The sequence below is a fragment of the Pteronotus mesoamericanus genome, unplaced genomic scaffold (genome assembly GCF_021234165.1).
Source record: "Pteronotus mesoamericanus isolate MK-2021 breed Mesoamerican mustached bat unplaced genomic scaffold, CSHL_Meso_final contig_192, whole genome shotgun sequence".
Classification (NCBI taxonomy): domain Eukaryota; kingdom Metazoa; phylum Chordata; class Mammalia; order Chiroptera; family Mormoopidae; genus Pteronotus; species Pteronotus mesoamericanus.
The window spans coordinates 2,936,408-2,962,328 of NW_026555082.1; the positions used below are offsets into that span (position 1 = coordinate 2,936,408).

The following is a 25,921-nucleotide window of genomic DNA, read 5'->3' on the forward strand; positions in this document are numbered from 1 at the left end:
ATGGGCGGCCGCGGCGCCCCCGTGTGCACGGCGCACCCCGCGGTACGCGCGGCCGGGCCCGACGAGGGTGGGCGGGCGCCGCGGGACGGGGCCCTGGACGCCGAGACAGTCGTGGGGTGCGCGGCATCCCCTAGGTGCCGGGCCTGGGGGCAGCGCGGGGGCTGCCGGGCCTCGGGCCGGGAGGGCCCTTAGCCCAATCTCCCTGCATGGAGGAGAGGGCGGGCGGCAGGTCCGCGCCCAGCGCTCCTAACTTTGTCGAGTGCACCAACTCAGGGGCCCGTGACGCGCTGAGGTTTGGAGTCCCCGGTGCTGGGCCTTGGGAGGGTGCCGCGGTGGCCTGGGCTCACTGTCGCCTTCCGCACCCACTCCCCGCAGGTGGCCGAGGGCGGCCTGGGCCGGGAGCCGGTGCAGCTCCTGGAGGTGGCTCCCCGGAAGAGGCTGCCCGCCGGGCCCGAGCAGGACCCATGTGGCAGCCGCCCTGCGCCCGAGGGCGCCGGGGCAGGCGCAGAGCAGGGCCACTCGGCCGGCGGGGGCGCCTGGTGCCGCCATTGCCACACGAAGCTCGCCGAGCTCAAGCGACAGGCGTGGAAGCTGGTCAGCGGGTCCGGGACGCCGCTCCGGGTAAGTGACCTTTTCCGGGCTGGCCCCTCCAGCGGGGCCGTGTGGGGACTGGGCAGACCTCGGCCCCGGCGGGAGGCAAGGTTTCACTGACCGGTTCTGGCCAGTCCCTTCTCCACCCTGGGCCTCAGTTTCCCTTCTGTAACCGTGTATGAGTTGGGGCAGGGGGATTGTTGGGGGGTCGGCGTGGGCGTTTCTGGGCGAGCTGTGGGTGTCCGGCAGCTGGAACTGCAGTCTGTGTTTGGAAGGGGAGGGAGAGAGGGAGGCCACTGGCTGGGACCCACCCCGGGCAGGACAGCTCCTGCCCTGCTGGTGCAGAGGTTGCTCGGTGTGTTGTTGCCCTCGGGCCCCCTGGGCCTGCCGCCGGCCTAGGGAAATGCACACCTGGGGCAGGAGGGCTTGGAGGCCGGAGGGTGGGCCTGCTGCCACGGGGGGAGGGGCGGCCCTGCCTGTCCCCTCCTGGCTTTGCGGCAAAGAGTCGGCTGCAGGGCACAGCTGGGCTCTGCCGCCGCAGGCAGTGGCAGCCTGTCTTGGAGGCGAGTGGCTGGGCGCCGGGGCTCCCCAGGCTCCGGCCCCAGCTGCCAAGGTGTTTGCCAGGGGTGGGGGCGCCCTCCAGCCAGTGGGCTGGCCTGGGCCTTGGAAGGAGCTGGGACATTGTTCCAGGAACAATGCACCCTGGAAGTTCGCAGGCCTGGGGAGGTGGGGGTCTCCAGCGGAAGCCCTTCCCGCCTGACCTTCAGGCTTTTGGAAAGCGTTCCTGGAAGCCCGAAGAGTCCCCATTGAATCTAAATATAGCTCTCCACAGCGGCCGGCGGTCGAGGGCGGGGGAGACGCGGGCCCCGGGGTCCCGCTGCTGCTGCCTGTCCCGGGCAGGCGGGGTGGCGGGGGTCCGGTTTCTTCCCTGGGCTCTCGGAGGGGACGCGCGGCCGGCCCTGGGGCGTGGCTGGTGCCTCCCCTCTCTGCGCTGAGCAGGGCGCGACCTTGCTGAGCTCTCTGCCCCCGATGGACGGTCTGAGTCTGGCTGAGAAGACACCGGGGACCTTCAGGCCCCCGGAAGGTGCGGCCGGGGACAGACTCTTAGGAGCCCGTCAGCTGCAGAGCCTCCTCGCCACCCCATCGGGTGGGCGGCGGGGGGACTTCGAGGCCGAGCGGGGCTTCGCCTGGCAGCACCGGGCATGTGGCCAGCTGATCGCAGGTCATACCAAGCCACACCAGTCGCTGGTGAGACTGAAGGCCCCTCTGGGGAGCCTGGTGGTCTCTGCAGACAGTCCCCCAGGGAAGCCCTGGACCACCTCTGCCACCTCCCCTGGCCTTTCCTGAGTCTGGCGTTTGACTCTGTGCGCCCCTCAGCGCCCGGGGGGGCCCACCCCTTCCCTGGCCGCCCCGGCTCCCGGCGGCCTGCTCACCCCGCAGCCGAGGCCCCGGCGTTGTCCCCGCTCTGCAGCCCTTCCCCTGCTGTCTTCGCTGTCTCGGGGACGGCGGCCGCCCGGGGCTGGGCTGGGGGGCTGTCCAGCCTGCAGGGTGGACCGAGGGAGGGAAGCCCACTGTCCACTCTTGGCCTGGAGAAGTGGAAACAGAGCTGTGGGGACGTGGGGGGTCGGACCCGCAACCCCGGGACGTCGGTGTGCAGCCACCCCCGAGCTCTCTTCGGGGGGGCGGGGAGGCGGTGTGGGGACCTCAGGCAGCTGCTCCCGCCTGGGGTTTGGGAGGCACAGCCCTGCGCGGCAGTGGCGGGTTGGGGGGGCGACGCTGCCCTAGGGGTTTCCCTGGGGGCCTCTTCTTGTTTTCCGTTGTGAGATCAGCTCCGTGGGGACAGCGTTCGCATGCACGGAGGAGGTTGCCTGCGCTTTCTCATCAGGCCCGGGGCCTGCCCCTCCCGAGCTGGGGCCTCCGTGGCCTGGTCTCAGGCACCGACCCCCGCCGGCCCCTGGCCCCGCCTCCCGCCGGCCGAGAGCTTGGGCCTCAGGGGTCGCGGCTGTGATGGTTCTTTGGCGGCCTGGGGTGGGGGGTGGCGGAGGGAGCCTGCCTGGGTGCGAGGCCCTGCTGCCCGGGGCCCTCTCCTCCTGCACGTGCCTTGTGCTCCCCCTCTGGGCGGTGAGGGTGCCCACGGCCCGCCCAGGACGCGGTCCCGACAGGGCCGTGCTCCGCCCCCTTCCTGGGCCCTGCTGCCCTGGCGCATGGGGCGGGGCCCACACTCTGCCCCCCAGGTCAGGCCTGGGACACTGTCTTTCCTGAGCTCAGCAGGACTGTGGGTGTGGAGGGGACACCCAGGCTGAGCCGCCCGCGGTGCCACCCTCTGCTCTCGCCAGGGGCCGGGTGGCCCCCTTAGGACCCCTGCACGCCTGGAGCCACGCCGTCCGGACTGGCCTCTTGCGGCCTCCGTGGGCCCCTCCCCGGCTGCCCGGCCGCCCGGGGGCCCGGCCAGGGCCTGCCCTCAGCGCCTGTGCCTCCGACAGGCCTCTGCCGGGGCGCACGGCCCTCCCCGGCGGGACCGGAACCAGCCCTCCTCCTCGGCACACCTGGCCCCGCTCCCCACTCGGCCCTCTGCCCTCCCACCCCGGACCCCGAGCCTGCAGACCCTTCTCTCTGGGCTCCAGCCCGGCCCCCACCACCTGCCCGCCGGCCCCCAGCCACCCGACGTGGGCGCAGCCTGCGGGGTCTCTGCCAACGGTGGACCCGCAGGAGGGGTCCCTGGCCGGCCCCGGGCCCCCGTCCCTGCCTGCAGCCGCCAGACCAAGGGCCCCATTTGCTCACTTCACCCCGCGGCGGTGTGTCGCGAGCCCCCTTGTGCGGACTCCCGGCCCCGTCCCTGCCCCGCTCCCTGGGGGAACCGCGGCGCCGGCCCCTGTGCCGCTGACCTGCCTCCCTCGGCGCAGAGCTCTGCTTGCCGCCCACGGGCTGCCGGGCTCCCCGCCCTCCGACCCCACCCCGCCCCTCCACGCGGCTGCCCCGCGGCCCCCCTTCCCGCCTTTCCACGCGCCTTGGCCGCCGTGGGGCGTCCGCGTCCCGGGCCCGGCCCCCAGCGATGCCTGCGAACGGCGGGGCGACCCGGCTTCTCTGCCCAGGCCTGCCGGGCCGATCCCGGCTGCCCCGCCCCGTGAGGTGGCGGCCCCCGCGGAGGGTGGCCTCCTGGCCGCAGAGGGGGCAGGGGTCCTGCCTGGACCCTTGGTCCAGCCGCCACCCAGGTGTGTCGTGGCATCGGTGATGACGTCACCAGAGACCCATGACATCGTGACACGCCACAGTCGAGGTGCCAGTACAGGTGCTGCATTGATTAGCGCCCCCCGCCGGGGAGCGATCAGTTCTCACTGAGCTCCGGCGGATCCCTGTGCCCTGACGGGGCCTCATCCCCCTGCCCCCTTGGGTGGCCCCTGTCGGGGAGCCTGACAGCGGCCGGGAGGTGGGGCCCCTGTCCAGTGCGTGGCGACATGCCCATCTCCGGGGCCCTGCTGGGGGCGGTGGTCCTGGGCAGGCTCCCCGCTGGCAGGGGGCCCGGCGACTCAGCTGGGAGGGACCCCTCGACTGTGGGGCTCCCCGGCCACTCTGGGGCCCTGAACCCGGCCGGGAGAGAGGAGGCCCCTCAGGCCCGGCTTCCCACCCAGCCTCGGGAGGCCTCCGCCGGCTCCTGCCCCGCCTCCCGGGGGGCCGGCACCCTGGCCAGTGCCCCCGTCCCCTGTGCCTAGTGATGGAGCAACGCCCCTTGGGCTCATCTCATCTCTGTGCCGGTTCTGCTTTCAGGGGATCGCGTGGGCGGGGGGCGGGGGATGGGATCAGGCAGGCCCGAGGCCTCTGGACCCCGTCCAGGCAGAGGTGCGGCGTGGGCGGCTGCCGGGTGCGGCAGCTTTGGTTCTGGCCCCCGGAGCGCAGCTGCCCTCAGGCGGGGCTGGGCCGCCAGGGCCTCCGTTGGGGCTGGCCGACCGGCCGGCCTCGCTGTCCCTTGGCCAAGAGGCAGAGGCTCAGCGGGTGGGGGAGGCTGCAGGTCACCCCAGAACTCAGGCTGCTCAGGCGAGGCGACAGTTTGGAAGGGGTTCAGGGGACAGGCCTGGGCCCTGTCAAGCCTCCGTCCGGTGTCCTGGAAAGATCTCACGTTTGAGAGCCTTTCCTTAAACAGCGACGGAAGCCTCATTTCACCGTCGGTTGCGGGCCGGCCGGCTCGCGGCTCCGCGGCTTCTGCCAAGCACGCGCGGGCCCTTCCCCGTGCGTCTTGTGGGGACCGGTCGTTGTGTCCCCGGTCACGGGGTTCTGGCTTTGGTTCGTGCCGTGCGTTCCCGGGGGCTGTGCAAGGAGGTGCGGGGAAAGGTCAATAAACGGCATAACACCGGGCTGCGTGCCCCCGGGCGTGTCTGGCCTCCGTGCGGGGCAGCGGGTGGCAGCCGGGGCCCGGTTGTCCCTTCCAGGTCCCTGGGGGCAGCCAGGCTGGGCGGCCGGGCTCTGGGAGCCGTGTCCTCCTTGCAGGACGCTGAGCCCTGCGCGCGGGCCTTCCCTTCCCTGCAGGCGACCACGTGGCTGGTGAGAAGGCGTCCTGGGCCAGAGGGGCCGGGGCACCATTCCCGAGGCCTGGCCCCTCCCAGGGCCTCGGCCTCCCCGCCTGTGAGCAGAGTCCTCGGGCTGATGGAGCCGTTCCTCCTGCTCCCCCGGGTCAGGGGGCACTTCCACGGCTGGCGTCACGCGTGGTAGCTGGGTCCCTCCGCAGGCTCCTGGGGCTCCACGGGGGGCCCGGCCCGGTTCCCCGGCAGCCCCCCAGGCTTCAGCCGTGGGGCAGGGAGCGCGGGCTCAGCCAGGTGCCGGGCTGGTGGATCCACGGTCCCACACAGCTGGCGCCAGGCCGCTCCACGCCACGCCCGGTGCGTCCGGCCTCAGATGGATGTCCTTGCACGGCCGCGCGTGCTCACCTCTGACCCCTGCTTCCCGGGGCGCGTGCCTCGCGTCCTGCCTGGGGGCGCGGGCTGCAGGGCCGGCCCCTCCCTGACTGCCCTGTCCTGGGCTGCCCTGTCCCCTCCCCCTCTGCCTCCAGGACCCACCAGCCCTCTACACGCGGCCTGTCTGAAACCCCGGGGCCTGCTGGGCAGCTGTCCTGGCTCGGCCGGCCCGACGGCTGCCTTTTGCTCCACCACAGGCCCCCCCGGTCTTGTCCTGGGAGCCCCCTCTCCTCGGCCCCCGCCCCCCCAGACCTGGAGCCCCAGCTCTGCTGCCCAGGCCGTGTGGCCGCGCCAAGTGTCTCAGCCTCTTGGAGCTTCGGTCTGTAAAGGGGGCACGCGTGTGGCGGCCCACGCGGGAGGCGGCCCCCGTGGGGTGGGTGTCTGCGGAGGCGGGGGCCCCGGCACCCTGAGGGGACTCATCCAGCCAGCACAGGGGGCCGCGGGAGCCGGGGAGCCTGGGGGCGGTGGGTGTGGGGGCCGGACCTCAGGGCGGTGCCGGGGCCCATCCTGCCTGGCGTCTGCCGTCTCTGCTGGGCCGTGGGTGCCCCGCCCCCGTGGGGGGGAGCCTGCTGCAGCTCCCGGTCACGTGAGGACACGGAGGTCCCCCCACCCGGGGGCCGCACCCCCACCCATGGAGCCGGGCTGGAGCTGTCTGGGTGAGTCCAGCCCCCCCTGCAGCGCGCCCAGCCCCCCGAGGGGCGGGTGTCCTGCTGGAGCTGCCTCCCAGCCCCCGCCCCCGCCCGGCCAGGGCCGTCCTGCTGGTCTGGCCTTCAGCCGCCCGGGCCCCTCCAGGGGCACCGGGCCGGGGACAGGGAGGCCATTGAGGAGAGGTCTCAGTGAGCTAGCGTCTGTCCTGAGCTGCCCAGCGGCTGGCGCCTGGCACGGGCCTGGGGACAGGCACTGGTCGGTGCTGGGTGGGCTGGGCTGTGCCCCCGCTCCCCACCCGCCTCCCCCGCAGAGAAGGGAGCCTGGGTCAGTAAGGACCTTCGGACCAGAGCGGGCAGGGTGGCCTCCAGAGTCCGGGCTGGCAGGCGGGGGCTCCGGCCGCGGGGCCCAGGCCTCCCGGGCACCCAGGGAGCAGGGCCTCAGGCTGGGAGTCGGGCCCCTGGGCAGCCGGCCGGTTTCCAGGCTGGACGACTGAGCCCTGATCCCTGGCGTCTAGCCATCCGCCAGGCTGCACGTGGCCTCGGAATGTCCCCTGTCCTGGACGGCAGAGCCTGCGAGGCAGGGCCTGGCCCAGCTGCCTGGGGTCCCTTCCTGGACCTGTTGTCAACTCCGGAAGCAGTGGCTGCTCGGGGTCACGGCCGGCATGCTCTGTTTGTGGAGCGGGCGCGGCGGAGGGGGCCGCGGGCCTGGGGTCCGGGCCTTCCTCCAGGCCCGGTGTGCCCCCCGGTGCCTGCCCGTGGTGCCGGGGCCCCCTCTCTACAGATGGGGTGACGGGGCCCAGAGAGGACCACCTCACAGCCCTGTGAGACGGGGCTCCTCTGCTTCGGGGAGGGGACCCCTCCCAGCCCTCCTTTGGCAGCCTCGCTGGGGTCCGGCCAGCCCTGCCCAGCCCCGGGGGGGCCTGGCGGGCCTGGGCTGGGGGCAGCGTCTCCTGGTGGAGCCGATGGGGTGGCTTGTCCCCATGAAAGTCCCTCGGGGTCCCCAGCGCAGGGAAAATGTAAGGATTACTTAAAGCGACTTGGAGGTCCCAGAAACGCCATGAAGAATGGGAAGTCATTTTCGGCGGGGGGCTCCCTAAAACCCGGGCGGCGTGACAGGCAGGCGGTGCGCGACGCTAAATTGAATCAAATTAAGAAAAACATTTTCCAAGTGCAAGTAAAATATCTGTTCAATTAGCCCATAAAGAAGAAATTAAAAGTAATATTTTGCAGTAGGGTAATTACTGTCTTTTGAAGGTGCTGGGCCCGGCGGGGGGGTGGGTGATGGGCGGGGGCCGGGCCTTCAGGACCTCACGCTGCTGCAGCCAGGCCTCTGGGAGCCGGTGGGGCGCCCTTGGGCCTCCCCAGTGGGCGGGGCCCTCAGTCGCACTGGGGTTCCCTGGGGCCCCCTGCGGTCACACAGGCAGGCCCTCCTCTCGGGCCTCGGCTGCAACCCGTGCGTGTGGCCGGAGGCAAAGGCGGCAGGGGGCTCCTGGCGGGGGGTGCGTCGGAGTGGGGCCCCCTGCAGCCGGCGGAGCAGGGCCCAGGTCCCGGGGGCTGTTTGGGGGAAGGGCTGGTGGGAGGGGGGCCGGGGGCACAGCCGCCCCGGCTGTGGCTCCCGGAGCAGGTGACCAGGCAGCCCCGGCTTGCCGGCTTCTCGGCTCTGATGGGGGTGCTCACCCCCAGGGACTTGGAGGAGCAGCAGTGCCCCGGGCTGGGCGGCCGGCCGCCTCCCCGACAGCTGCTGCCGGGATTCCTGAGGGCCCGGCTGGGGGTGCTGCCTGGCTTCCTGTCCCTCCCCGCCGCCCCCCGCGCCCGGCCGGCCACGCTGGGTGCTGGGGTCCGGTGCCTGCGCGTGTCGGCCCCCTTCCTGCCGCCTCCCGTGCAGCCCGCGGGGGGCGGGGCGCCCCGGTGTCCTGAGGCCCCTCCGACGGGCGGGCAGAGGCCCCGGCTCAGGGGGCTGCTGGGCCGGGCTGGCCTCTCACGCAGGGCGATGGCTCCTGCAGGCACTTCCTGCCCCTCGCCGCCCGGCCGCCGTGCGCGGCCTCCTGCTACGTGGAAAAACCGGCGTAATCAGAGCTGGGACCTGGAAAACTCGGAGGGGAGGGACACCCGGGGGCGGGTGTCCGGATTCCGTCTGCGCCCGCGGGCCACCCCCGAGGGGGGTTCCGGAGATTTCCCAGGGCCTGCCCTCTGCGGGGCTGCGGGGGAGGGGCGGGGCGCTGCCCGGGGCCAGGCCCCGCCCCAGCGGCGAGGCTCGGGGCCCTGCAGTGCCGGCCTTCCCGCGTGGCCCGTGCCTGGCGGCCGGCCGTCGTGGGCCGGGGTGGCCCTTGCCTCTGACCTGGCCTGTCTGCCGTGTGCGGGGACGGGGCCGTGCCGCACGCGGCCTGGAGCGACGGGCGGGCATGGGCGCAGGGGGTGCCTGCTCGCACTGGGCCCGCGGTGTCCCCTCGCCGCGCGGCCGCCCTGCCACAGCTCCCACGCGCTTGAGCCTCCGTGGGCGTCTGTGGACTCCGGGCGAGCCGCCCCCCCGCCAGGCTCGGGGCTCCTGGGTGGGTGCGTGAGACCCGCCCCATCGTCTGAGAGGGGTTGTGTTTGGGGTTTGGGGCCCCCAGTCCCTTGGTGGTCGGCAGAGCCGTGGGCCCCGGCAGACCAGGCCCGGGTGGGGTGTCCAGTGGCGGGCAGGCGGCAGCAGCTGGGCAGGCAGGCAGGGAGGGAGGGCGGGAGGCCCCGGCCCGGGCCCCGCTCGCGTGCGGCAGGTTCAGGCTGGGGGTGGGGAGGCGTGGGCCAGCCGGGCGGCCAGCTGGCTGAAGCAGAGACGCAGGCCTGCATGTGGGGTCTGCACTGGTGGGGGGCTGCTGGGAGAGCCCTGGGTGGTCACGGCCGTAGCCGGGCGGGCCGATGCTCCGCCGAGGGGCTGCTGCGGCTGGGAGCTGACCCCTGCAGGGCCGTCCTGGCTGGTGGCGGGGCAGAGCTGGGCCGTGCTGGGCGGACAGTACAGGGACAGGGATGGGCCCTCCGGGGAGGCTCCTCCTCCTCCCAGAGCTGCCCCTTCCTCCAGGAAGCCCTCCCTGCCCTCAGGGCTCCCCTGGCTCCTAAACCCAGCTCTCTCTGGACAGCAGGCTCACGGGCCGGCAGCCTGTGTGTGCGCTGCAGGGTGGGGCGCTGGGCCCCAGGGTCAGCCGCCCGTCCACGCGGCCCCGGGCCTGCCCGGTCCCTGACGGCAGGACCTCGCGGAGGCAGGGAGGGCCGCCTCAGCCGGGGCTGAACGCGCTTTCCACCAGCCCCTGGGTGCCGCGCGCCCGCCACCTGCGGCTTTGGTGTCGGGCAGCACGCGGTGTCTCGTCACCCCGAGCGAGCCGCAGTGGCGGCTCTTCTGCCTGGGCCTCGCTCTTCAGCTCCGGTAGTTGCTCCCCTGCGGGGCCCGGGTGGATGGCGCCGCTCGGGGCTTATGAACCGGTCCTGGGTGGGCAGTGCAGGGGTGGGCGACGCAGGCGGGGGTCCTCGCGTCCGGGCTCTGACCGCCTCTGTCCCTTGTTCCCCCAGGACCCCTGCCTCTCCTCTCTGCTCCTGGACAAGCTCCCGGCTCCTGGCACCCTGTCGTCTTGCCGCCCGGAGGGTGGGCGCCGCTGTGATGTCTGCACCACCCACCTGAAACAGCTCGCACGGGAGGCCCTGGGGCTGCTGCAGGCGCCTGCTGGCCGGGAGGACCCCGACGCCGCCCCGGGGGGCCCCGGCCTCGCGCCTTCCAGCCCTGGCGCCTCGGCCGGCCCGAGGGAGCCGCCGGTGGTGGCGGGCCCGGCCGGGAGGCAGCCGGGCCGTGCGGGGCCAGACAGGAGGAAGGTGCCCGCTTGGCCCTCTGGGCCCAGTGTCCAGGTGTCGGTGGCGCCCGCCGGCCTGGGCGGGGCGCTGAGCACGGTCACCATCCAGGCCCAGCAGTGCCTGGAGGGCATGTGGAGCGTCTCGAGGGTCAACAGTGTCCTGCCCCCCTCGTGCCTGGTGAGTGCCCGGGGCGGGGCGGGCGCGGCCTCCTGGACACCGGCCTGGGGTGCCGGCAGCGCGTCTGAGCGGGGTCTCCTCCGGGGGTGCGCCTCCACCTCGCACCGGCCGTGCGGGGGCGGTGGACACTGGAGGAAGCCCCCAGGTGGTCCTAAGGCCCAGGTCCAGTTCTCCGGAAGGCCACCGGCGGGCCGTGCCATCTCACGCCCCCAGCACTGCGCCGGCCCCGCGCCGGCCCCGCGCCCGCCGGCCTGGTCGGGGTTTCCTAGCCCACGTGTGGCGCTGTGGCCTGGTGGGCGCCTGGCACGAGGTCAGGTCTTCGTCCTCGGGCCCCGGGGGCAGGGGTGCCTCCTGGTGAGCAGGGTCCCCGGGGGCCCCTCCCCTCTGAGCTCTCCCGCCGGCCGCGCCGACGGGGGCCACGCGTGTAGGGAGACCGGTGCCCACCCCTCCCGGCTCTCAGGAGCCCGGCCCCTCCCAGGAGAAGGGGTGCCAGGAGAGCGGGCTTCAGGGGCGCTGGGGCGCTGAGGTGGGCAAGCTGCTCAGGGGAGCTGCACAGCCTCCCGGGGGACGTGGCACTGACCTCTGAGCCCACAGGGAGAGGTCAGAGGGCGTGGGCCCGGCGGGAGGTGTGGGGGGACAGTGGAGGCCACTGGCAACCGGCAGAGGCTCCCAACGGGGGCGGGGAGCCAAGGGCCCGCGTGCAGGGTCTTGAAAGCCGGGGAAGGGGAAGGCCTCCCGCTGCGGGTGCGGGGCCCGGGGGACCTGGGGCGGCGGGGCCCTGGCCTCTCACTGGCGGCCCTGCCGGTGGCCCGCAGACCATGAAACGTGGGCACTTAAGGCCCCCTCTTCATTTTATGGGCACGTTGATTGTGTTCGGGTGGCTGGGAATGGATTTATAATTAGACAACAGTCCTGGAGATCAATAGGGAGATTATTAGAACCATAAATAGAACTCTAGGACTCAGATGAGGTAATTTCCCTTGAACCGGCGCATGGATCATTGGCCGTGGCCCTGGAACGGCGCAATAGCGCGTTCGCTCGTCGAGTGAAAGGCTTCTGGAGGGACACGCTGTGATGTCCGGCGCAGCCCCTCGGCGGCCCCCGGACACGCCGTTTCCAGGCAGGTGTCCATCGGGGCCTCGGGGCGGCCCGGCCGCGGCCTGCCTGGCCCAGGCCCCCAGGAATAGGGGCGGGACGGCCAGGGGACGCTTCCAGGGGGGCGCCAGCCCAGGCTTAGGCGCGGCGTGCGGAGGCGCGGCCCAGGGAGCAGCCCAGACGCTGCGGTGGAGCCGGCCCTGCGGCCTGCGGGGGGTCCCGCTGTGGGCCCAGCCCCGGGGGCAGCCACTCCCCATGGCATAGAGCGCGGCCCTTCCGGGGCCTCCCACCTCCCACCTCCCGGGGGACGGGTGGGCCTTCCCGGCTGCAGGGACTGCCCGGCTCTTGACCTCCAGATGGGGTCAGGTGCCCGTGGGAGCCGGGCTCTGGCCGGTGGCCCACATGGCTGCCCTGGGGGCTCTGGGCAGCGGCCGGGGGACCCCCCAGGTCCCCTGCTGGGCTGGCTCCCCTGGGACACGGTCGTGAGCCACGGCGTGTCTCCCCCACGCTGACCGGGTGCCCGTCAAGCGCTCGTTTAACAGCCAGGAGGCCTGGGGCCCAGGCTCTGGCCTCTTGACTGCCCAGGGGGCTGGAGGCAGCACGGGCCATTGGCCGGAGCGGGGCTGAGCGACGCCCGGGATGGTGACCAGGCCGGCAGGCCCGTGCCCACCCTCCCGAGTGCCCCTGGAGGCCTGGCCTGGAAGGGGAGGGCGGGGGCTTCCTGGGGGAGGTGCCAGGTGCCACTCTGACAGGCAGGGGGGCGGGGCGGGCGCTTTGCGGGGGCCCAGGGTTTCTTCAGCGGCGCAGGCCTGGGGACGTCGCTGCTGCTGCCCCCCGCCCGCGCTGCCTGCTGGCATCCCTGCTGTCCTGTGGGCGCCGGCAGGGTCCCTGGTGGGTGCCCTCCCGCCCCCGTCCTCAGGGTGGGGGATGGGCGGCGCTTTGCCCGGCTCTCTAACATGACCCGTTGCTGGCGCCCCCTCCGGGCCCCGGTTTGCCCACCGTGGAGCGGAGGCAGGACAGGGTGGCCCCCACCCCGCCCGGTGAGGCTGCGATGCCAGCAGGGCCAGGTGCCTGCAGGGGCAGGGTCTTCCTGGCTGGGCCCTGGGGGAGCCGGCGGAGCTCGGAGGGTGGCCGGCCGTGCCCCCCGGGGCCCCCGTGCCTGGCATACGCCCACTGAGCGACGCCGCCTGTGCCCCACGAAGGGTGAGGCTGCGCCTGCAAGAGGCCACCGGGCTGCCCTTCCTCCCTGGCCGCTTCCACTCCCTGCCCCCCGCCCCCCGCCCCCTCCCAGCACGAAACAGCCCGCAGGGCGGAGTCTGACCTGAGGCGCCGCCTCACTGCCCACTGTCCACTGGGGTCTGACCCACGGGGACCTCAGCCCTGGAGGCTCCCTAGGAAATGGGTTGGCGTGCGGTCACCCGCCCCCGCTGTGGGCGCCCCGTGAGACCAGGGGCGTGGCCCCCAGGCGCCCCGCCAGGCAGGCCCCCAGGCCGGTGCCTCACGCTCCCCTCTCGCTTCTCCTTCGGTGCTGCCCCGGCACCTCCGTCGCGCTGTTTGTTCGGCCGCCGGACCTCTGCGCCCCCCACCCCAGCCTTCTGTCCAGGGCGCCTGTCTTGGTCGCCCCCTCCCACTGTCCCCTCCCGCCCCTTGGGCCTGCTGCTGGCAGGAGTCTGCACGGCCGTCCCCGTGGTGGAGCCGCGTCTGGGCAGCTCGGGGGACGGCGGAGCCCAGGCGCGCGGGGCACCCAGGACAGGTCCGTGTGGGGCTCGGCCACGGGGGAGGGGTGGGGCCCAGCAGTGATGCCACGGTCAGGTCCCCCTGCCGCGCTCTGCCCGGCGGGCAGCGGGGAGCGTCGTGGGGAGCACATGCTGGGCGGTGAAAAGGGAACTCCCTTCCGGGCCTTGCTGCCCAGGGGCTGACCCTGCTTCCTGAAGGTTCCCTGTGAGCTGTGCCCGGCTCCACTCCCGCGGCCCCTTTCCCTCCGTGTGGGGCCTGCCTCCCGGCCGCCACTGGGTCTGCCTCAGGTCTGCGCCCCGGAGGGCAGGTCCAGGGGACACCTGTGAGTGCCAGGCACAGGCTCCGAGAAAGCGGGTGGAAGGGAGGCCGAGGGGTGAGGGGTTGAGCACGAGACAGGCCGGGGGAGCTGAGAGGGGCCGGAGGCGGGAGGCCGCGGGGCGCCTGGAGGAGGGAGGGCGGGGCCCTGGGGGCCAGGCGGGGGTGCTCGGCTCCCGTCCAGCCCAAGTTGTGGGGGGCTCTCTGTGAACTTCCTTTGCAGCCATGTTTTCTCTGGGCTCCAGCAGGGGTTTGGCAGCTGATGCGGACCCCAGGCTGGGACCCTCCACCCTGGTGAGGGGTGGTGCTGCCCTGAGGTGGCAGGACCTCCTTCCAGAACGTTCCGCCTGGGGCCTGAGTGTCTCATTCTGCTGAAGTGCCCCGGATCCCTGGCTGTGTCACTGGGCCCTCCCGGGTGTGGCTGCCACCTGAGCTCCTCGCCCACAGGGTCCCTCTTGGTCCTCAGGGGGACCCCTGGGCGGTGGTGGTCCCCGGCGGCTGGGGCCGGGCCGTGGTGCCCGGGGCTCCTGGAAAGCTGGGCGCAGGGCCTTCGGGGTGGGCGCTGGGCTGGGGGCGGCCCGGCCGAGGCCTGGGGTCACGGGCGCGGACTGTCCTGCGCGGCGGCCAGCCTCCAGCTCGCTGGCGCCGGCCGGAGCGCGTAATCACATTTGCGCTTCCTTACGAGGCTGTCCTCCTCTCTGGGATTTATTTTAGCTAATTAGTGGGAAACGCCAGGGTCGTGTTTCAGACACGGGAACGTCATCCATTGTCGTACGCGGGGCAGTTAGTGCTCGTGACAAGTATTTATGGTGGTTTCTTCCCTAATTACGCCTCTGGTTCTCCCAGGGGGCAGCCCAGGCATCAGGGGCGCGGGGTCCCTGTCCATCTGTCCTGACCGCTGCGGCTGCGGCGGTTCTGAGGCTGGGCGGGGGAGGGGAAGCAGAGTCAGGCCCTGGGCCGGCACCCCCTCCCCCGGGCGGAGCACCCACGCCCCGAGCCGGCTCCTGTGTGCACGGGCCGGGCGCGCGCTGGGCTGGGCTGGGCTGGGGGCGCCTGCCTGTCCCTCACGCGGCTCCCTCCTTCCCTGCAGGCAGAAGCGGCGGTGGCCGCGGTGGCGGTGGCAGACACGGTCCGGGAAGGCCCTCCCGCCGTGGGCCCTGATGGCGTGTCGAAGATGTGGGGCCGCGGCGGGGCCTGCACGGCGGCCCTGGTCTCCCCGGCCCCGGGCCCTCCGGCCGGGGGCCCCGCAGGCCCCTCGGCTGCAGCCTCCTTCTTCATCAGGTACGTCCCCCGGCCTGCGCGCGGCTGGCGCCTGGCTCGGGGCTGCACGGCGGGGGCGTCTGCGGGGCGCCCGCTGACGCCAGGATCCAGCCGAGGCCGCGCCCCCAGAGGGGGCTGCAGCCGCGAGACTGGGTTCGAGCCAGGCCTCTGCCTGTCCCCAGCTGTGTGGCCGTGGGCAGGTCTCGGAACTGCTCTGCGCCCGGTTTCCTCGCCGCTCGGACAGCGCTCTCTCGGGAATCGCTGTGCGGCCCGGGAGCAGGCCGGACGGCGTGAGGCGGCTCCGCCGGGGCGTCCTGGGCCTGCGCCGCTGAGACCACGCACAGAGGGAGGCTGACAGAGGCCTCGGGCAGCGCCCCTGCGGCCGGGGGTGGGGTGGGGAGGGACGGGCCCGAGGACAGGCAGCGCCCAGGCCTGCCCTCCCCGTTCCGCCCGAGCGGGTGCCGGCCCCTTCCTCAGCCGGCCGGGCTCACGCTGTCAGGCCGGGCTCCGCAGCCGGCCAGGAGCCGAGCGGGTCCCGGCCCCAGGCCCGGCCTCTGGTGTGGGGGTGACCGCAGCCCAGGGCGTCTGGCTGCGGCCCTGCTGGCCCCGGGTCCTGGGGAGGTCAGCTGGGGTGCTCTTTCCGGGGGTGGCCGTGGGAGCCGGGGCGTGGAGCCGCAGGGCCGCGTCCCCCCGGAGGCTCGCGGGGCGGCGTGGCAGCAAGGAGCCGTGGGGGCGGCCCCTCTCGGGCCGCTGTCCCGTTAGCAGCCCGCGGCGCTGGCAGGCTTGTCCACGGGTAGGGCCTGGCGGCAGGACTGGCGCCTTACGGGGTCCGGCGCCTCGTGGCCTGACTGGGCAGCCGGTGGGGTGTGTGGGGGGTGCTGTCGGGCTGGTGAGCAGGCGCGGGTGGGGCCTGCTGCCCCGATTGGGCGCTGAGGTTCAGGCAGGGACCCTCTGGTTGCGGGGCCGGTGGAGGGCCTGCCTGGGGGGGCTTAGGAGCCCGGTGTCGGGGGAGGGGGGAGGCACAGACCCAGCAGCTGAGAACGTCCCTCCCGGCTCGCTTCTGCCCGGCCGTGGGCAGCGGCTCTGTCGGGCCACGGTTGCTGGACTGTCCACGCGGGAGACCCTCTGAAGAGGCAGCCGGCCAGCCCCGGCGGCCCCAGGGTCTGGGGGCTACGCTGGCTCACAGCAGCCCCGTGGCCCCACAAGGCGGGCAGGCTGCCTTTTGTCTGGAGCCCCGCAAGGCTGCCGCTGGCCTTGGGGTGTTGCCATAGAAACGGGCACCCAGGCCAGGCTGGGAGGCAGGCTTTCCGGGTGTCCGCCGGGAGGGCGGTGCTGGCTGCTGTCGCTTCCAGCCTCTGGACGCCCCAGACTGTGGCAGCCTCTAGAAGGCTGTGGGCCCAGAGCGGGCTGGCGCCCCGGCCAGGACTGCCGTGTGTCCCCAGCTCCTGCCTGAGTTGGGCCCGAGACCTGCTGCCCTGTGCGGCTGTGGTGCCCTGCACCGACGGGCGAAATGGGGTGCCCTGCAGCTGCGCCCCTCCCTAGACTTGTGGGGGCTGCCGCTCAGAGAGGGAGGGGCCTGTCCAGAGCCCCCAGGAGGTGTTGAGCTGCGGGGCCCCGCCCCGAGGGTCCCGAGGTGCCCCCTGAGCTGTGCTCCGTGGCCCCGGGCCTGGGGGGCAGAGTGGACCCAGCCCGGGCCACGCCCTGGCCCCTGCGGGTTTCCGGCCGGTGGGGGAGGTGTCCGTGGCGGTGGCCTCTGGCTGCAGGCGGAGCCTGCGGCGCGAGTGCTGTCCGCGGTGCTGAGTGCCAGGAGGTGGGCTTTGAGGGCTGAGGAGGAGCCTGCCAAGGGAAGCGGAGTGGTGTGGGGTTAGGAGGGGGGGCTCCCCGCGGTCTCCGAGTTGCTCCGCTCTGTGCGAGGAGGCCGAGGACGGGAGGGCGTCCTCGCTGCCTCGGTCCCCGGGGTCTCACGGACGCCTGTGGGGCCCGGAGCCCAGGAGGGTGGTGGCGCCCTGTGTGCACCCCTCGGCTGGGCCTGGCCGGGCACATCAGCCACAGCAGCGGCTGGGAGCGCCGAGCGCCAGCCCGGAGCAGAGTCCCGGGGGGCCGGGCCTGGTGGGCCAGGCGGCCGCAATTACATTTTCTCCGGAGGTTCTGGTGGCCTTGCCTCCCCTCCCTTCCTGAGTCCTCCCTCTCCCGCCTGAGAGGCCGCCTCCTCCCAGACGCCTCTGTTGGCCTCCCTCCCGCCCGCCCTTCTGGGCCTTTCTCGGGAGGGCGGGCTCGCCTCCCTGCCTCTCAGGGCCTCGCAGGTATAGGGGGGCAGTGGTGGGGTGTCCTTGGGGCCCCAGGTCCCCGCCCTGCACCAGCGCAGCCTCGCTCAGCGGACCCCCCTCCCCGGACGTCAGGCCTGGCTCCTGGCCGAGGTCGCGAGCCGGCGTGGGCGCCCCCCAGAGGCCCGCGGGCAGCGCAGGGCAGGAGGGCTCTGCGGGGAGGCGTCCCTCTCCTGCGGGTGGGGCTGAGGGTGCCCCCGCCTCGGGTGGCACGGGAAACGCCAGCCGTGGCAAGGCCGGGTCAGGGTGCTGGGACGCGGTCCCCGGCTGCGGGGTCTGTGTCCCCGAGCGGCTCTGCGCCCCCGAGGCCCCTTTGTGCGGCCCCGGGGTGGACGAAGGAGGGCGTGCTGGGCGTGGCCAGGCCCACCGGCCTTTTCGCCCGGCTCAGCCGGAACGGTACCCGCACACGTCCGAACAGGCCCGCGTGTCTCCTCCGGGCCCTGGGGCCGGCGCCTGGGTCGCCCCCTCCTTGTTCTGGAAGAGGCAGCTTCCCTTTGCACGGAGGCTGAAATATGTCTCTTCCCGTCTCCTTGAATCACTGGCCAGGGCTGGCAAGCCCGGGAAAGGCCGCTCGGGTTGAGCTGAGGTGCCGGGGGACGGCCCGGGAGCCCGCTTGTGCGGCCACTCACTCGCGGCTGCGTCCCATCTCCCCGGGTCCAGGATCCCAGGCCTGGCTGGGCACATGTCTGTCCTCCAGAGCCCCTGGCAGGGGGCAGGGGGCCCAGCTGTGTGAACCAAAGCCTCAGGGCTGGGGGTTCCAGCCGTAGTGGGAGTCACAGGGCTTGGGAGAGCCCGGTGTGGGGCATCAGGGCAGGCTTCCTGGAGGAGGTGTGCTGTGAGGATGAGGAGGGCTCTGTGGGCAGGTCGCTCCTGCTTTTCCAAGTATTCCCTTCAGAACCAGGCACCCAGACTGGCCCGTACCCCCCACCGGCCGCATGTCTCTCCTCCTGGGACGCCCCACCCCAGCAGGCCCTGCCGCGGGCCCCTCCGCTCCTCCCGAATGGCATGGTGGGGTCTCAGTTTCTGAGAGGCCTGATGTCATCGCCACCCCTACCTGCACCCCTGCTGCTCAGAAACGAGGCCTGTGCCCCTCAAAGGCTGGGGCCCTGGAAGGCAGGGCAGTCCCGCCCCCCCAAAGGGCCCCCGCAGCCCTGCCCGGCTGTGCCGGCCGCGCTGCAGTAGCCAAGCGGCTGACGGGTCTGCCCCAGTTTCCAGGGGCCTGGGCCCCACCGCAGGGGACAGCGCCGTCCTGGCCTCGCTTCCCCAGTGACGTGCCGGTGAGTCATGCCCGGCAGGCGAGCCTGTGGGGCAGGGACCCGGGGCTGGGCGGTCAGGACAGGGTCGGGAGGAGAGGGCGCCCCGAGTCAGGTCAGACCTCGGGGCGGGGGGGCTGGTGGCAGCATTCCAGACCCCGGGGCCAGGCCGACCTCAGAGGACTCGGCCGGAGGCTGTGCAGGCAGGATCTGGGCGTGGCCAGCGCCCTCGGTGGCCTCCCGCGTGCCTACGGCGCACGGCCCTGCCCTCGGCGCTCGGCCTCTGCAGACCAGAGTCTCCAAACCACGTCCCTCCGCCTCCCCCCGCCGTGCCTGCCCCGTCGGCCAGGGGTTGGCGCGGCCCCGTGTCCCCTGAGGCGTGGAGGGGTGGGTTCAGGTTGCTTTGCCTCCCTCCACCGTGGCTGCCGGCCGACTGGCCCTGTCGACCCGGGGCTCAGCCGGCGCCCTGCAGCTCGGGGCCCTGTGCGCGGCCCGTTCCCCAAACCCCAGGACCAGGCCCCGCTGCCCCGTTCGCAGACGGGGCTCCTTGACCTTTGCAGGCCAAGGTCAGGCCCAGGCCCCTCTCCCTTCCGCAGCCGCCCGTCCCGCCCAGGTGGGTGCCCCCCCAGCCCTGCAAGCTCACCCCCCCGGGGCCCCCTGAGCAGCACCCCCGAGGGGTGGGGCCGCCTGCTGGGCGCGGATGTCCTCCCAGTCAGGCCGCAGCTCCTTCCCGGCCGGTGGGCCAGTGGGCGGGGAGCTTGGCGGATGAGACCCACCACAGCCAGGGCCCGACAGGCTCCGAGGCCGCGGCCTGGCCTCCTGGGTCCCGCCCTGCCCGCCGGCCGCCTCACGGACACACTGCATTGGGGTGCGGCCCCGCCCCGCCGCTCCCAGAGCTCGCCCTGTGCCCCGGCCGTGCTGTCCCGGCAGAGGGGGACGGCAGCGGGGACGAGCAGGGACAAGGGCTCTTCCGTGTGGGGGCCTGGGGCAGGGGCCGGGCCGACACCCGCTTGTGGCTGAGGGTGCGCCGTGTTGCCCGGCCCCTCCCGGGTGCTCGCTTGTGGGGTTCGCTCCTGGGACCGCGCCCCAGCCCCACCGGCCCGGCCCCAGGGATGCCGCCGGCACCGCTGCTCTGTTAAGCATCCGCCGTGCGTCGTCGATTACTTTTATTTTCCACAATGACACGGCGCTAGGAGGAGAGCCATCCCTGGGGTCCCTTAACAGACGCGTCCTATTAAAGAGGAGAGGAGTTAAGCACAACGCCGGCCGTAGATCTCGCCACGCGGGAGGCGGCGCCGGGCCGCGCTGCCTGGAGGGCCAGCCCTCCGTGGCCCGGGCAGGAGGGTGGCGGGGGCTTGGGGACTGGGGCTTCGGGGGAGGCGGGGGCCCGGCAAGGTGCGGGGGGATGGGGGAGCCTGGCGGGCGGGGTCTGCCCTCGAGCCCAGCTCCCCCCCGGCGCCGTCGCGGAGGCGCTTTGAATGCACGGGCTCATCAGGGCCGCTCACGAGGGCGACCACGTCAGCCCGTGTTTCGGGTAGGGAAACCAAGGCACGGAGTGACTAAGGCAGCGTGCCTGGGTCCCACAGTCAGCGCGTGGCTGGCATGTCCTGCTCCCCACAGCAGCTGCCGGTTTGGGGACCCAGGGCCAGGGGAGGCGCTCAGTGCCTGTGTGCCCCTGGCCAGGCCTGCACCGGGCAGTCGCCAGGGACCAGGCTCGGCAGCCCCGGCGCAGGGCGCCCACTCCACTGGGAGAGAAGTGAGGCTGGGGTGTGCTGCTGCCGTCGGGGTGGGACCGGTGGGTGACCGGGACGGCTGTGAGCCTCCGCCCGCCCTCCCCCCTCCCCCAGGGCCGTCCAGAAGCTCAGCCTGGCCTCCAAGCGCAAGAAGCCGCCCCCGCCGCCCCCCGCCCCGAGCCGCGGCACCTCCGCCTACCCCACGGACTTCAGCAGGGCCCTCCAGCTGTGGCCGCCCCCGGTGCCCCCATGCCTGCTCAGGGCCGGCTCCAAGGCCAAGGACAGCCCCGGCGGTGTGGGAAAGGTAGGCCCAGCCCTGATTTGGGGATGGCCCCGCGGGGGCGGGGGGGGACCAGGCAGGGGGCGTTTGAGCCGGTGCGGGGGAGGGGGTGCCGGAGACAGAAGACCCCTGTGTCCCTCCCCCAGGCGGGACGAGGGGGTCAGCGGGAGTACAGAGGGGGAGACCGCGCCCAGCTGTCGGCTCAGGGTGGCCAGGGAGCCCGGGAGGCTGGGGTGGGGTACTGGAAGTGGGGGAGGGTCCCAGGGCTGGGTCCTGGTCTCCGTGTGGGGCGGGACAGCCCGGGCTTCCTGGGACTGGGGGTTGGGGTCTGACCCCAGGACCCCCTCTGCCTCACCTCTGCTGTGGCGCCGCCCTCAGGTGGGGCTGGGGGCAGGGGCGGGACCCTCGGCTCTGTGAGGACCGGCAGATTGCAGCCACAGAGCACCATGGGAAAAGGGGGAACCGAGGCCCGTCAGGGAGAAGGGCCTTACCCAGTCGGGGGACAGCCTGCCTGGGTCCTGGCCACCCCGGCGCTGACCTCTGACCCCTGCAGCCTCTCACCGAGGCTGCGTTTCATCCTGGCCCTGAACGGGGTGCTGGTAACTGCACAGAAACTCCGGTCAGCGTCCTGCATTCACAGATCTGTGTGTGCCCGCGGGTGCAGGGCCCACGGGTGCGCTGGGCTCTCCGTGCCCACGAGGCTGCCCACGGGTGTCCCTGGCACTTGCTGAGTGGGCGCCTCGGCTCCGCCTGGGCCAGAGGGAAGAAGCGGCACCCGGGACAGAGCGGCTCGCTGGGGGAGGGGCTCTCAGCGGCTCTGGGCCTGGCTTGGGCCTGGGCCGGGTTGCCTGGCGTGTCTGCGCCGTCCGGGCTTCGCCTGCGGTCGGGTGGGCGGCCGGAGGGCTACGCGCTGCAGCACGCGCCCTGGGCGCTGGCCGGGTCTCTGGGGTGCCGGCGGGCCCCCACCCCGCCTCCTGGGGCCAGGCTCCCTCCCAGGGCGGGGCCCGCAGGCTGTCCTGTCCCCGCCCCCCCGGGCCCCTCCCTGCCTGTTATTTGCGCCAACGTCACCGTCAGAAATGCCTCCTGAAAGGCATTTAATATTGTCACAGAAAAGAAGTTAGATGACGCTCGATCCCTGACGTTAATGTGCTACTTAGGATAATCCATCATGTTGCTGTCTTAAGAAGACATCTCCACGGCGTGGGTGCCGGGCGCCCCTCCCCCGACGCTTGGAGTGGGAGCCCTTTCTCATGCAAAATACGTCTGTTCCTACCCAGCATCTATTCAGTGGGGCTTTGTAATATCTGAGCACTTACAGCGGAGACTTTGCCACGATTGTCTCGTTCGGAGACACTGTCTGCCGCAGCAGCCGGTCCTCGCAGACAATGGCCTGTGCAGTGAGCGGCCGGGCGCGTGGGGCAGGCTGGCCTGAGACCCGCCGCGGCCCACTCTGCCCCTGCCCACCCACAGCGGCTCCTCGGGGGCCCTCCCTGCCAGGAATTCTGACATCTCTTCTGCAGAACCCATTTGGCTCCTGACGTGGCCGGTAGTTCACGCTGAAAAAAATTGCCCCAAATGACCAGGCAGCGCACACGCCGTGAGCTTGGCAACAGCGTTTGGAAATGAAATAGTTTTGTTCGGCCGTCAGGGAATAAAAGAATCGATTCCGGGCTAATGGAGCCGAGGGGCGGGGGCCCGCTGCGTCCCCGAGGGCCGGACACGCTGCCGCCCCGCGGGTTTTGCGCCTCTGTGGGCCGCTCCCGGAAGGGGCAGGCGTGCCCTGGTGCGAACTGCCCTGGGGAGCCAATTCCACGCCGCTCCGTACCCGCCACTCACAGTTGCGTCTGTGAGAAGCATGGGCTCTGAGTCGGAATTCGGTTTACACCGTCAGGGGAAACCCGAGCTGGGGGACAGGGCCCGCTGCCTGTTCCTGGGGGGCGGCGGGGGGCCTCGTTCGGGGGGGCGGCCCTGGGCTGCACAGCAGAGGCACAGTCTCGGGGTGTCCTGGTGGGGGCGGGGGGTGTCCTGGTTCCCAGCTGCCGCCCCCAGCCTCCTGACCCCTTGAGGCAGCAGGGCTGGATCAGCCTCCAGGAAGCTGCGTCTCGTGCGGTGCGGGGCAGGGGACGCGTTCGTGCGTCTCTTTCTCTTTTGTGGAAGTAAGAGGGGAGGTGGCCTGGTCACCCACCGGCTGAGCTCAGACCCCCTTCCTCCTGCCCATCTCTGTCCGCTCCACCCCTGCACTCCCCCTGGCCTTGGCCCCGTCCTGGCCTCCCAGCCCCTCCCTGACCTGACCTGCCCCATGGGAGGCCCCAGGATCCTCCTCTCAGGCATGGCTCCCATCGTCTCTTCCGCCCCAGCCTGTCCTGGCTTCCTGTAGCCAGGACCCTGCCAGTTCTTGGGATGTCTCTCCGGGGGCATCAGGCCCTGGGCCTGGTCCCCTCGGGGGCATCTGTTTCCAGGGCTCCTCCCACCTCCCCTCCGCCTGGCTGCAGTGGCAGCTGTGCCGCTGGGGGCCCTGGGGGCCCTGGGGGCCCTGAGCGCCCCTCTGCCAGCGGGCCCCGATCCCTTCTCCAGCCCGGCCGCGCTTAGTTCCCTGAGCTGGAGGGCCCGGGGGCCGGGTGGGGGGCGGGCGGCCCCTCCTCCCCATCGGGTGGAGCACAGGGCGTGGGCCCAAGGAGGGCTCTGCTGGGCGGGGCGCCTCTTTCTGGGGGGCCCTGCTGCGCCCTCTGTGGGCCTCTCCACTCCTCCCCTGCCCTCAGATTTGGGGCTTGTGGTTTCCGGAGGCCACTCTTGGGCTGGGTGACGCCGGCAGCACCGTCGACCTCTGAGAGCGCGTTTCCTATGGGCTGCGGACCTGGGGGCAGGGGTGGCCGTGTGGCTGCACCCCCCCGCCCCGCAGGAAGCTGGCAGACCTGGGAATGCTCTGGAATATTCTGTGCCTCTCCAGTCACCCAGTTCTGCATCAGAGCCAGTGGGAGGGTGTGGAGCAGCCCCACGAGGAGGGCAGGCGGGGACGCTCGGTGCAGTCCCTGCACTTCTTTTGTCTCCCTGCCCGTGAGGCGCCCAGAGCCCGCCGCCGCCCCCCACACCGGCCGCCCCGTCCCTGCCGCCCTGCCCGGACCCGGCTGGCCCGCTGCCCTGTCCAGTGCCGACTTGCCCTGCACTGGCTGCCTGTCCTCTCGGCTCGCCGTCGGCCGGCCCCGCTGACCTCATAGGGGACCCGCTCTGGCCTGGAGCAGGGGCGCGGGCGGCCGCATTCCTTCGGCAGGACGCCCGTGCGAGGCCTGGCCTGCTGCCCCGGCCCCCGCTCAGGGCCCCCGCTGCCCTGTCATTAGTGGCCGGCTGCTCAGGTGCCCGCTCCTGCCCGCCTCCTCAGGTGAAGGTTATGCTGCGGGTCTGGCCCGCCCAGGGCGCCCAGCGCTGCGCCGAGGCCGCGTCCTTCCTGAAGGTGGACCCACGGAAGAAGCAGGTGACCCTCTATGACCCGGCCGCCGGGCCCCCGGGCAGCGCAGGTTCCCGGCGCGCCGCCACTGCCGCGGTCCCTAAGATGTTTGCCTTCGATGCTGTCTTCCCCCAGGACTCGGAGCAGGTGAGGGTGTCCCGCCTTCCTCACCCCCTGTCCCCGCCCCTGGGGGGCTCCTGCTGGCCTGGCTCGCAGGCCCCGTTTCGGGGGCAGGAGCTTTCCGCCCTGGGAGGCGCCTTAGCTCTGGGAAGGCTCTCTGCACCCTGCGCGTGCTGGGACCACGCGTGTGCTGGGCTCTGAGTCCCGGCACTGTCCACAACGGCCGTGTGACATGTGTGTGCACGGTGTGTGCTCGTTGGCATGTGCCTGGCTGGTTCGTGTGTGTGTTGCACATCTGTGCTCTGCCAGGGCGTGTCCTGTGTGTGCATAGAGATCTCTGTGTTCTCGGTCCTGGCCACCTTGTGAACCGGCCTGGCGACCCCGCCTGACCCTGCCGCCTGCCTGGCTCTGTCCCTCCCCCAGGCCGAGGTCTGCTCGGGGACGGTGGCCGACGTGCTCCAGTCAGTGGTCAGTGGGGCTGACGGCTGCATTTTCTCCTTCGGCCACACGAGCCTCGGTGAGTGTCCCCGTGATCTGCTCTGCGGTCCTTGGGCCCGTGTCCGGGTGGGGGGCCCTGGGCCTGTCCCTCCCGGGCAGTGGGAGGGAAGCCGGAGCTCTGCAGGCCCGGAAGTCAGGGCCTTGGGGCAGGTCAGAGGGGGCCCCTGGGGCTCAGCGGCCCCCGGTTGGCCCCGAGAGCCCCCGGCGGGGCCAGAGAGGCGGCCGCCGGGGCAGCCACGTGGAGGGCCCGTCGCGCTGGGCGTGGGGGCCCTGACTGCCCCCGTGGCCCGCAGGCAAGTCTTACACCATGATCGGGGAGGACAGCTCACCCCGGAGCCTGGGCGTTGTCCCCTGCGCCATCTCCTGGCTCTTCAGGCTCATCGGCGAGCACAAGGAGAGGGCTGGCACCCGCTTCTCCGTGCGCGTCTCCGCCGCGGAGGTGTGCGGCCGGGACCCGGGCCTGCGGGACCTGCTGGCCGAGGTGGCCGCCGCCAGCCTCCAGGACGCCCAGTCTCCGGGCGTGTACCTGCGGGAGGACCCCGTCTGTGGGGCGCAGGTATGCCAACACCTCTGCCGCCACATGGGGCGGGGGGCGGGGGGCACAGAGCCGGGGCTGGCGTGGTGGGGCCGCGAGGGCGGCTGGGGGGCGGGCGGGGCTGCGCCTGGGCCGAGCCTCTGAGGCGCTGTTTCCCCCGCCGGCCCAGCTCCAGAATCAGAGCGAGCTGCGGGCACCCACGGCCGAGAAGGCGGCCTTCTACCTGGACGCGGCGCTGGCGGCCCGCAGCGCCGGCCGGGCCGGCTGCCCCGAGGACGCCCGGAGCAGCTCCCACATGCTCTTCACGCTGCACATCTACCAGTACCGCGTGGAGAAGAGCGGCCACGGGGGAAGTAGGTGTCCGCTCGGGGCCGGGCTCGGAGGCGGGGCCGCGGCCTCGGGCTGTGCCTCACCGCCTGCCTGGCCGTTTCAGTGTCCGGAGGCCGCAGCCGCCTGCACCTCATCGACCTGGGCAGCTGTGAGGGGGCGCCGGGCAGGGGCGGGGGCGGCCCGCCGGACCTGTCCCTCTCGGCCGTGGGCAGCATCATTTTGGCCCTGGTTGGTGGAGCCAAGCACGTGCCCTACAGGTGAGCGGTGGGCCCCTCGGTGGGCGCTGGCCGGGTGGTCTCGGCGGCTGGCCGGGGGCAGGTCGGACGGGTCCAGTGTGTCGGGACCGGAGCTCTCGGTTCTGTGTGTCCCCGCCACCTGCCGGGGCCTCGCTCCCCAAGGCCTGGCGGGGTCCCAGGGCCCCAGGGACCAAGCTGGCTGGCAGACATGGGCCTGGCCGGGGGAGGGGCTGCTCCGCCTCCTGCCCCGACCGCATCCCCCGCTGGCCCCCAGGGACCACCGGCTCGCCCTGCTGCTGCGAGAGGCCCTGGCCACCAGCACCGGCCACACCACCATGATCGCCCACGTCTCTGACGCGCCGGCCCGCCACGCCGAGACCCTCAGCACCGCACAGCTGGCTGCCCGCGTCCACCGCCTGCGCAGGAAGAAGGTCAAGGTTGGTTCCCTGCTCTGCCTGCCCCTCCCCACTGGGGGCCCGGGCCTTGTGTGCTCCCAGGGCCTCTGCCCTGCGCCCCCCGGCCCTGCCCGGAGGAGGCAGGGGCAGGGGGCCGTGCCCAAGGCCACTTGCTGTCCCAGCGGGCC

The 25,921-nt window shown here is 72.9% G+C and overlaps 1 protein-coding gene across 1 annotated transcript in view; it reads left to right on the forward strand.

Annotated features, from left to right (window-relative positions):
- The window catches only part of KIF26A (kinesin family member 26A), a 30,734-nt gene continuing 4,813 nt past the window's right edge, over positions 1-25,921 (forward strand). The window contains exons 1-11 of the mRNA XM_054567685.1: positions 1-42; positions 376-621; positions 9,728-10,180; positions 14,418-14,608; positions 20,012-20,201; positions 23,554-23,766; positions 24,163-24,256; positions 24,531-24,793; positions 24,942-25,125; positions 25,206-25,359; positions 25,613-25,775. Of these exons, the coding sequence (XP_054423660.1) occupies positions 1-42; positions 376-621; positions 9,728-10,180; positions 14,418-14,608; positions 20,012-20,201; positions 23,554-23,766; positions 24,163-24,256; positions 24,531-24,793; positions 24,942-25,125; positions 25,206-25,359; positions 25,613-25,775 (2,193 nt within the window). The remainder of the gene's footprint in view (positions 43-375; positions 622-9,727; positions 10,181-14,417; positions 14,609-20,011; positions 20,202-23,553; positions 23,767-24,162; positions 24,257-24,530; positions 24,794-24,941; positions 25,126-25,205; positions 25,360-25,612; positions 25,776-25,921) is intronic.